Source organism: Symsagittifera roscoffensis, chromosome 10, assembly GCF_963678635.1.
Source record: "Symsagittifera roscoffensis chromosome 10, txSymRosc1.1, whole genome shotgun sequence".
Taxonomy (NCBI): Eukaryota; Metazoa; Xenacoelomorpha; order Acoela; family Convolutidae; genus Symsagittifera; species Symsagittifera roscoffensis.
In genome coordinates, this window is record NC_087071.1 from 40,677,588 (window position 1) to 40,689,139 (window position 11,552).

The window sequence follows — 11,552 nt, forward strand, 5'->3', positions numbered from 1 at the left end:
TTTTCATTCCCAACATGAAATGAAACTAGTCAGTTTAAGCAATAGGGATTCATGATGACACCACAGATGTAGAAAATAAAAATTTGATCCTTTACCCAAAAGATTACTGAAACAAAACAAAATAAACTATAGCTTGACAATAAAACATCAGCATCTGGGCCTCAACTTTTTAAAGTTAAAATATCATGTCAAATCATCAGATACAGTTCTGGCTAAATGCTAAAATATCCGAACAAACGAAAAAAACTAAAAAACTTGACGCCGCTTGCTTCTTATTTTAGATTACAAAATTTGTCAAAAATTATGATTAAACTAGATTTAATTGAAACTTTCCAAATCACAAAATTTTTTCAAAATTGACGCTTAACTTGCACAGAGCATAACAAATTGCGTAGAAATGTATGAAGTCCCTCATCAGTTTTCAATTGTTTGAGTAAAATAGACTTAAGTGAAGCCGTTGATATCATCAATAGCCTATTAAAATCGATACAGATGTAGTAATAACATCAACACTGATCCTCTTTGAAATTACAAAAATCAGATCCTTACAGAGCTTTTAAATTATCCAAACTTTCAAAAAAACGTGTAAAAATTGTACCAATTTTCAATGAAGTGACCAACAATCATCGCTCTTGTTATTGACCTACTTCGCTTCTACTAATTCTGGGAAAACACACTATGATTCGTTGTCAAAATAACTTGATCGAAGGTAGACAAGATTAGGAGAGTTGGGAACATTCAGTTTGATCAACAAGCCAAAATAAGCATTGTTGACGCCATCAGTAGACTTTTGGAATATATTTCAACGTCGTTAGCGAAATAAAACAATAAAAGTTCAAAAAACTATTCAGACATCACAAACTCCTTTGATACGCTATAGAAAAAATAGTATTTAGAGAAACTCGGTGAAATCTTTTTGAATCTTATTTTTTTAAAAACTCGATATTAATACATTAGAACGACACCTACAAAGCCAAATTTAAGTTAATAACTTTTGTGGTACTCAAAGATCCGCCCTTTTTCGTTCGATACATGTCTCATCTTCAAAGCTTCACGGAAACACGATGTTATTCCCTCGCAAGTATATTTTGTTCGCAAAAACAGTTTATATTGCTCCGCACATTTAACCAGCTTTGCGAAAAGCAAACTTTGATAAATATGAACAAATTGATAAGAAATTTAAAAAACAGTACCAACGAAAACTTTTCAGTTTTCTTTTTACTGGCATTGAAAAATTAAAAGAACAGCTAGTCAATCAGCTCCTAATTCATCTGGACGGCATAATATAATTTTATCAGCATCTTATTCGAAAATAAATTAAATTTTGAAAGTTTTGTGGAGTTTTTATCTTAATTGAGAAAATTTTCAACAGGACAGCATTTATCTTTTGTTTGCAAAAAACTAAGTTCAACCAATCATCCAAAATATTGTTTTTTTTTTCATGCAATAATGACAAGCCAATATTCTAAACTAGAAATTAAAGTTAGATAGCCTTATGGAAAAATTTACTCTATATGCAGTGCTGGATTCTTCCTTCAAAACGAAGTTTTCACGGCTAACGAAATTTCGCCTGCAAAATTTTGAAAAAATTGGGGGGTTTTTTGTCAAGTGTGCCATTTTGATTATTAAAAGATGCCATAACGGAGCAAAAGTGAAGAAGTACAGTGGATACAAGAAAAAAAAGTTAATTATTAGCAATACTCAGAAACAAACTCGACAAATTATCGATTAGTTCTGATTTTCGAAAAGTTCAGATATTGTTGTAATTTCTTTCCGATATTGCCAGGTTTTTTGAATTTACTTTGTGAAGCAATTGATTCAGCCCATTTTTTGAGAACAACGAGCTAAATGAGCCCATATTTCAGGAAAATAAGCTGAGTGAGGCCAATCTTAAGCAAAATTGGTCCAGTTCTTGGTCGTCGTTTTTCCAGTATGGCGCTGAGGCTGAATGAGTTCAGTTTTTCAAGAAGGGGCTTGATGAGCCCAATTTTCAGCGTAAGGAGCTAAATGCGCTTGATTTTTAGCATGAGGAGCTATTGAGCGCAAGTTTCCAATTTTGGCTAATTCAGTTTCCTAATTTTAGTTTAAAACGACCAAAACAAACGGTAACTCTAAAACCTGGTAGAACGGAGGTGGTACAGAGATTTTGGATACTCTAGGAGTCAGTTCGATTTTTTTGTACAAGGTGGGGGCTGAGTTTTTGTTCCTTGAATTTAGTCCTCAAAGAGAATTATTAAGCTCAATTCTTAAAATACTGGGCTTGTGTTTTAGCGCAATTTCAAACATTTTTTCCTTGTTATTTAAGATATCACTCTTGCTAACAATTGCGCTCATTCAGTCACTTTACTTGAAACATTTCTGCAAAACTTTCGATCCGGTTGGGAATCACATGTCTGGCAGTACATACCCGGAAGAGACTCGTAAGTTTAAGCTGATTGACTCGAGCAAGATAGGAGGTATTTGTACTGCTCACTCGAAAAACGCCACAAAATCTGCATCCATAAATCAAATAAAAAAAAATTGCCATAGCAACAAACAATTGGCAACGCAGACACCTTTGCTCTTAATTCAATTTGGTTCAACATTTTAGATTTTTTTGGATTCTAGTTAACTATTCTTTATTCTATGGTACCAAAGTTTTCCGTTATATTTGGCCAAGCAAATGAAGTTTGACGATAAAGTGACTGGTAATGCCATCTAGAAAAACAACATTTGTTTTCAACCACATCGGAAATTTTATCATAATTTATCAAAATTTCAGTGTTTGAGCTCAATTGTGTTCCGTTGTTTCAAAGTTGTGCAAGAGAAATGTAAACCGAAAAAATTACTACACGAAAGCATGAAAATTAGTCAGTTTGAGCAATATGGATTCCTAATGACAACAAAAAATTTCTCGTTTTTAGAAAAATTTAAATTGATCTTTCGCCCGAATCATTACAAGTACAAAACAAAAGAAACAAGCAGAAAAAGCGAAAAAACGAAAAAACTACCAAAAAAATGACGCCTTTTGATACTAATTTTAGAAGACAAACTTCGACAAAGAAAATTTGTTAAACGAGATGTAATTGAAAAAGTTGATATCACAGAATTTGTCGTTTTTGATGCTTAAGTTTCACAAGTCTCTTTTTCACAAAAGCTTCGAGCCCCCTCATCATCAATCACTTTTCTTGAAAATTATAGACTCAAGTGAAGCCATTGAATTTATCAAAAATCGAAAAGGTACAGATTAAATGATAAGATCAACACTGTCTAGCAACAAAAAAGGAGGCCTCTAACAAAGTTTTTTTTTAAACAAATCAAAATTAAAAAAAGACCCAAACTGATAAAATGCTTGCAAAAAATGTACCACAAAAAATTGAGCAACTTCGCTACTACAAATTCCATAGAAACAAACGCCTTTTTTTCCAAAATAACTCAATTGAGGGTAGAAAAAATTGATACAATTGAAAACAGTCAGTTAGAACGCAGACAGAAATCAAAAATTTGCATCAACAGACTGCTGCAATATGTTCTTACGTCGTATCGAAAAAAAATGTTAAAACAAACATTTTTGTGCAAAAAAAACATACATTGCTCTCACTTATCAATCATCTTCGCGAGAAGCAAAAGCTGGATAAAAAATAAGTTGAAAAAAATTCAAAACAAACATTACCAAAGAAAACAAGTCAAGTTTCATTTTTTTGATAGAAAAAAAAGAAAAAGGCTTGTGTTAAGTGTCCCATCTGGACAGCAAACGGAATGTTTAGTTGCACTTTGCTCGGAAACAAATTAAATTGTGGCAGTTATAGGGTTTTCTATTTCAGAAAACTTTCAACAGAACAGCAATTTATTTTGGATTTAAAAGCTTAAGTTCAACTAATCATCCAATAAGATTTTTTGGTTAATGCAAAAACGGACAAATCAAATTTATAAAAATAGAAAAAAATAGAATACATTTCCTTATCAGCAGGATGAATTAGAAAAATTAACACTGGGTTCTTTTTTCCAACTATACGGTTGCAACTATTGAAAAACTGTACGGCTATTGAATGTTTTGCGTACGAGATCATGAAAAAAATTGGGAACATTTTTTTCGTCAACAGTGCCATTTTGAGTATCGAAAGATACCATAATTGAACAAAAGTCAGAAACGGTAGATACAAAACAAAAATAAGAAAAACATTACCAATACATAGAAAAAAAAACACGACAGAATATCATTTACGAGTGAAATTCCAAAAATATCAACAATTGTAATGTTTTAATTTTGATGGTTTTTTGATAATTTTTTAACAAGCTACCTTCTAGGAAGCTCGCTTTTATGGGCATGCTATTAGAGGTTTTTGTTGAGTTTTTAGCATTTGATCTTGATGATTTCTAGGTTATGATAGAAAAAACGGTCTAAGAAATTGTAAATTAAAGCTGGTCAAGGCCAGAGGCAATGGTTTTGACTTTATCAAATAACTAATCGAATAATTTATCAATATAACTAATTTAAACGAAATAAAAGTCACCACCGGTAACCCGTTCTAACTTTCCAAGGTATCAGTGGTGGTCATGACGCTAAATTCTGCTCAATTTTGCGTATTGAATGTACCCTCCGGGACAACTCCATTATGACTTGGCGGCTTGGGCATTGGCCTTGCTTTGACCCACGAAAATCTGTGCTTCACTTAACAGTGATTGATCATTGACTTTCTAACAGAGCACCGAAAAAAGCAGAGCGGACACTTTAGCACCTCATTACCTTTGCTAGTGGCTTGGTTTGATGCGAAGAATTGCCCACTCAGTTCGGGTGCTGAGACGGTCGGTTCTGATGCGCTGATCAGTTTCACATGCGGATGGCAGTTTTGCATGTGCTTAGTCCAACCACTGACAAAGACATAAATCGTGTTGCAGTCGGACAGAAGGCAGTCAAGCTTGCCTTTCTTTGAACCCCGTTGCTGGGCTGCTGGGATACCTCTACAGATCGTTTAATTCCTTTAATGATTTTAGTTCCTGTATCAGTTTCAATTTCACTACTATCGGCGAGCTGGACCGAGGGTTCTGAATGATTATCTCTGAGATGCCTGGTCATCTCTTTTTTTTGAATGGAACATTATACCACAGTTTTCATTAGCACATTGAACTGTTTGCGAACTTTTGCCGATAGCATTTGCTTTAAACTCCCCACCGTCTCTGAACTTAAGTTTGGTTGTCGATTTGTGCAATCAGTTATTCTGGTCACACCTTGTCTTGGGCCCATGGTTGTTATGATCAGCTCTAAACTGCCTAATCCAACCTTTTTACCAAAGTTAGCACCTTCGATTAGATTATTCAAGCTATCGACCCCGATGTTTTTAGAGGAAGCATAGTTTTGAAACCTTCTCCTACATAGTAAATGTGCGACTGGCGTTGTTTTTATCTTTTCATTAGTTTAGTTTCATTCCTTTAGTTTAATTTCATTTCTAGTTTTTAGCCTTAGACACGTCCTTTTAGCGCGGTGTATAACCGCTTCTAGTCTACCCAGATCAGTGCATCTGACAACAAGGGTCTCTAATGCGTAAAGCAGGATTGGTTTTGGTGAAAGTCTCGATGAGGAGACCTTTGTTCCTTAGTGTCAAACTTTTAGACACCAGGGCTGGTCTAAGACTTAGCATTGCTATCCTTGTCTTAAAAATGCGAGCACTGATAGCCTTGTGAGCGCTGCCATCAGATGCTATGATGCTGCCGAAGTACTCAAAGTGATTAATCTGTTCAGCCTGTTCACTGAGTACATTGATAGGAACATTAGTATTGTCTTTGGTGTTAATTACAATACTTTTAATTTTCTCAGCAGAATTTTCTAATTGAGCCAATCTAAAGGTATTTGCCATCTCATTCAGTGACTTGGTAGCGTTTGCAGAGATCAAAGCCAGATCATCAGCTTATGCAAAGTTTCTTTTCTCTCACTGGTCTCACTTAGGAGGAAATCAAAAAGGATGATAAACAACAGTGTGCCCAAAAATCACCCTCGCCGCACCCCCGGTTCACTACAAAAGTGTTATGTTTATCAAGCTTGCCGATGGGTTTGGTTTGGAGCACTATAATCAAACTGATGGTATCTCTAAAGATTTCAAAATCTCTTAGGGCGATAAACAGCACTTCCCTTTCAATAGAATCAAAAGCATTCCTCAGGTCGATGAAAGTAATACAAAGAGGTTATGGTTTTCAATCCTTCTTTGAAGTGAACATCTAATTGCCAAGATAGCTGGGCCCGCTGACCTATGGCTTCGGAACCCAAATTGGTAGGGTGAGATCTTGGGCAGCTGCTTCTTCACCCTATTAGCAATCACTTTTCCGATTACTTTGCCAACTTAGTCAAGAAGGAAAAAGCTCCTGTAATTGTTCGGTTCTGCCTGCTTCCTTTCTTGAACAGATTGAGTACTACTGCGTCCCTCCAAAATTGTGGAGCTTTTCCTGGATCAAGCCAGATATCAATGAAAATCTTTGTGAGAGGCTTGAGAATTTTCTTCTCGAGCAGTTTAAGAAGGTCACCGGTGATCTGACTCTCACCGGGAGTCTTCCCCGTGTTGATGTATATCAAGGCTTGTAGTACCTCTGCTCCTTTAAAAAATCCACTATCAGCACCTGGAAGTGACCTTTGAGACACCTGTAATTGAGCCGTGCCAAACAAATGGTGTTCTCCGTTACATAAAGTTTTTTTTGTTCATTTAACCAGACATTGTTTGAAAAAAGTTCATGATATGATGAACAGCAATTAAAGAAAAATTAGACAACAATTAGGTAGCCTGAACAGTTTTCAGTGTTCTATAGCTTGACACGCTTAAATAGTTTACTTCAAAAAAAATCGAAATATAATCCAAGATTATGCCAAGCTTCGCAACCCTCTGTTTTGAGGAAAAAAGTGGAAAAACTAAATCAGTTGAAATAATTTTTAGATTGGAACTTGAAGAGTCGATACTTTTTTAACGAAGTAAAAAGATTGCCAAAGGATTCTTTTATGATATCCGAAGTTTTTTTGAGCAGGTTAAACTACGCCCAAAGCAGATTCATTCAGTTGATTTCTTCAAAAACGGAGTAAAAACTATTTAGTCAATAACTTCGATTTATTCAATATTTCGAAAAAAATTGGCAGCTGGTTTGTGTTTTGTGTGGTTTCTTATGTTTTAATTTTGATATGACGTCACGCCTTTTGAACAATGTTTATATCGTAGTCTAAAAACGTCCAATATGTTAGGTTGAAAATTGAAAGTTAATTCACCGGAGTATTTTTTTGTAAAGTAATGGGGGGTTTGACCGATTTGGTTAAACTTGCTAACGTTGAATGTTGTGCTTTCTGACGCGTAAGTGTTGTTATTTTTTTGAATTTTTACCACGTTGAAACTCTCTCAGAAAAATGAACAGCACTTGCCTCTCAAAAAAATTAAAAACATTCTTTCGGCAACTAAGGAGTTTCTTAGATTTCGTGGCCTCTTGACATGTGGTTTCGGAACTCAGCCAGAACAAAAGAAGGTTTTGGTAGCTATTTGTTTACCCAGTTTAAATTCACCCAAGAGATAACTTTCCTGACTTGTTCCAATGGGAAAAAGTTCTGAAGATAGCTCGTTACTGCCTTAATTCTTTTTGGATCTAATTGAGCACCAATGCTTTCCCTAAGGTTGAGGAACATTTACTGTTCTGAGTGAAATTTTTTCAGACTCTGGATACTTTTCTCTCCTAGCAGTATATAAATAGCTCTGGTTCTGGCTCTCGCCAAGAGCTTTGCCCGCGTTTTTTTTTCTTCAAATTTTGGAGAGCGTCCGCATCTTTAGGAGATCCACCATCAGTAGCGTCTCGATTAGTGGGAACTAGCGTTTCCAAATTAATTTCCTTGGCCGGTCTGCAAAAAAACATACAGCCCATATGTTTTTAAAATTTGCCATTGCTGAATTCAACTTTAATCCGCTTTCCAGCCATCTGGAACGAGTTCTCTAAAGACTCTTTTCCAACGCCCTCCTATACATTTCTCGCGGTTGTCTGACAACATGTTTGTCTCGAAATTTTGTCGGGCGATCTCCTATATAACGTTTTGGTGTGCTCCAATTTTAAACATTGTTGTGCTTCTCTTTTTTGCAACTAACGCGTCAATTCTGTGGTTCACTGTGAACGTTTCTTTTTTTAAAAAAAATATATATAAAACAGAAGTTTTTTCTTGGGATTCCTTCTTGGGCATCTGGACATGAATATTGCACATTAACTCTTAAATGATGCCATTGAAGCTCTCAACCAAATCAGTATGTTCTATGATGCGAGGAATTTGCAACCCTCTGGAATTTTTAACACAGGTATTGATTTTAGATCGTATTCTGTGAAATTTCTTTGTAACGCGTTCTCTGGTCAAGCTTTTTTTTCAATTCCTTTCCAGAACGACTTTTAAATCTAGCTTTTTGGCGCAGAATTACGCCAAATAGGCTGCACTGATGTGAGTGGCGTCTGGTACTTCCTATCTACTTGACTCTCATATATTCGCAGAACGTTTTCCGATCGGACAACATTTGATCAAACATTATAGTGCATACTTTGGTACATTTTAAAAATCAGGTGTCGAACATAGCAAGTTTTCACAATTTAAGTTTGTTTCTTGGTCGGCAAACCCAGCTTCAGCTTTTGGTCTGACTGCGTTAAAGAGCTCCTTATTGACTTTTTCAACAACATAACCCAAATTAAGAGGAGTATGAGATTCAATTTTTTGATGCTAGGTTCTTCGGTCCTGGTGGTCGCGGACACTTTGTCTCGGTCCGCTAAGTCTGGAAATACCAAATTCTGGTCGCGGCGGTCTGAAAATATCCAATTTCGGTCGCGACAGTCTGAAAATGCCAAAAGTTGGTTGCGATCGTCTGATCATAAAACCACAACCTCGACCCGAGTAGTGCCATATTGCCTTTTCCAGGCGTTCTGATGGTTTACTCGATTTTTTATTAAACCGCTTATAAACTGCTCACTTCTTGCGTGAAAACTTGTTTAAAAACCGCCGCAAGATTTTTAAAGCAAGATTTGAGCGGTTGGGCGGCTTTTTCAAAAAAAAAACGTCCAAACGGCTCAAATCGCTCAAACATTTCCGGAAAACCGCTTAAACCGTTCAAGTCTTGAGCGGTTTTCGAGCGGGATTCGACCCGAAATGATTACCGCAAGCTGAACTGCGATAGATCAACACAACTTTTGGAAATGCTTTAGCGTCCTTTGCGACCAAAGTTTACATGGGATAAAGATCACATCTTAACTCTAATTAATTTAAGTTATTAGCGTAGTATTAAACAAAAACTGAAAACATAGTTTTTCCAGCAAGCTCTTTTATCAACAAAATTTAAGAATAGCTCATAACGTTTTTGGTTTCTTTGGTCGATGCTCAAAATTTCAACAAGATTAGCCGGTTACTCTTTAAGTGTCAGAGAACGTTGCGACCATAGTCTTAAAAAATACAACAAAGTGAACAAAAACTAGGAATGAATAAGCAAGTTTAACAGTTTTTTTTTTGATTTTTTTTGTATCCTTGAAAAGTTTGATTCTAAGAAAACGGTAAAAAATTCAAAATAAACTAACCTTGCTCAAGTAAAAATAAGTTTTTACGTTTTAAATTCAGCTATTGTATCTTTTTAAGCAAATAAAACAAGACAGCTTGCTCGGATTATTTGCTCGAAATAAAACGCAAAACCAAAAATTTCAAACCGCTTTTTCTTGAGACTGGGAAACTCTTTCACAAATTGTTAAATTGATTATAATCACTTTTAGAAGGGCTTTCATAAGATATATCACTCAACCTTGTTAGATGGTTTTTTGTGGTACCTTATTTTGCGTGGCAAACAAAAAGAAAAAAAAACAGAACACACCCTTATACAAACAAATTTTAATGGTGGGAACAATTAGCTTTAGACTATATCGAGTTATTTTTCAAGTTATTTTATTGGAAATTAATCTTTTTAAGAAATTAAAATCCTTTGAAAATATTCGAACGATTGAAGTTGGATTTTGATTTTATGACTTTTATTGCTTCTTTTTTTTCCAAACAGGCTATCCAAATGATTGAGTTTTGATTGGATTTCATGAATTGCTCTGAAAGTGATGAAAAATGTTAATTGTACCACAAAACACTCTTTAAAGGGTTTGAGAAAAAAATCAATTTTTGTGAATTACGCTTATGTCTAGACTTTGGTTTAAAATTTTTCTGAATGGTTTTTCAAATCTTCAGAACATTTTGCTGCAGATTGAGCTCATAAAGGTAATCGAAACGATGGAATCAATTTATGGTCAAATTTGATTGCCTGAATTGCTCAGCCGAGGGCGTGATGAAGTAAGTTGGTCGAACAAAAAAACTTTGAAATCGCCGAGAATAGTTTGAATTGGTTTGCTAATTGTTCAGTCTTTTTCAAAAAATAAATTGAAATGATTATAGATTATCAGACATGTTTGATCGTGAGAATTCATAGCGCTATGATTTCACTCAAAAACTGTTTTCACTCTCGCCGTAGAAGTTCTGTGTCTCAAAGTTTTGATCAGTTCCAATATTTTTTTTGTTCAATCATTTGTAGCTGGAAGAAGCTGAAAATTTGTGAAATTTTCTGGCTGCCTCAAATTCTTTTGCATTTGTTTTGCTACTCTAAAATAAAATCACATTGCGGATCTCTTTAGCCTGTGTTCAACTGTGTGCCAGTCGACTCGACTGAATTTGAGCATGTTTTGTGAGTATATTTCTGTTGTATCTTTGAGAGATTTGATTTGGAAATATACAGCATGCTAGAAATATTTATGTCATGTTAAGTTCAAAGTTTTACGATAGTTTTTGGCCCCATTAAAAATTTTTTTATCATTCATATAGCTGTGGTTGTGTCATCGCCAAAAAAAATTTAGCGTCTTTTCTCGGTCAGCGTCTTTTAATTTAAGCTCAGTTAGAGAAAATTTAAACTTTCACAACAGCGATCGAAAACTGCCAAGCTTTCATTCAAAGTGTATCGAGAAAGTTTTGAAAACTTTGAAAACTTTGAGAGCAATCAGCAATTAAAAATAAGTAAAGTGTAGTAATTTTAATTGAAATCTAATCTTTAATTAGAATTAGGTTTATTGATTTGAGTGTTCCTGTTCGGAGCTGCCACTGCCCTCCTCTACGTTGTAGTACAGCCTAGGACTGTTGTTGTCGTCCAGAGGCACAAAGGGATCGGATGACCTGGCTGAGCTTCTCTGAGTACCGGTGACCTGAAAAAATGATCAAATAAAAATAAACGGCTCTTTTCTACTCCAAAGTCCCCCCCCCCCCAGTTGGAAGTTCAATTTTGGAAACCTAAGTCATATATAATGCAATGGAACTTGACATGGTGAAAAAACTAACATTTGCATTTGTGAACAGGTTTGTTGTTCACACCTTAAATCGAAACATTACACATGAAACATTGAAATGTAACAAAAAACTAAAAAATTGAAGGGGTGGAAAAGAACCAAATAAACCTTTACCTTCTTCAAGCTCAACTGCTTCATTACAACCTTGAATTCAACCCAAATAACTAAAGCTTGTTAATTTGAGAGCTTCGACGCGACAAACAAAAAAGGAATAGTTCCGAAAA

General features: G+C 35.2%; 1 protein-coding gene across 1 annotated transcript in view; it reads right to left on the reverse strand.

Annotated features, from left to right (window-relative positions):
* Positions 1–11,018: 11,018 nt before the first annotated feature.
* LOC134855434 (protein spinster homolog 1-like) overlaps positions 11,019–11,552 on the reverse strand; it is a gene marked incomplete in the record, with an annotated part of 9,967 nt that continues 9,433 nt past the window's right edge. Inside the window, 1 exon segment of the mRNA XM_063871961.1 lies at positions 11,019–11,187. Within this exon segment, the coding sequence (XP_063728031.1) occupies positions 11,053–11,187 (135 nt within the window).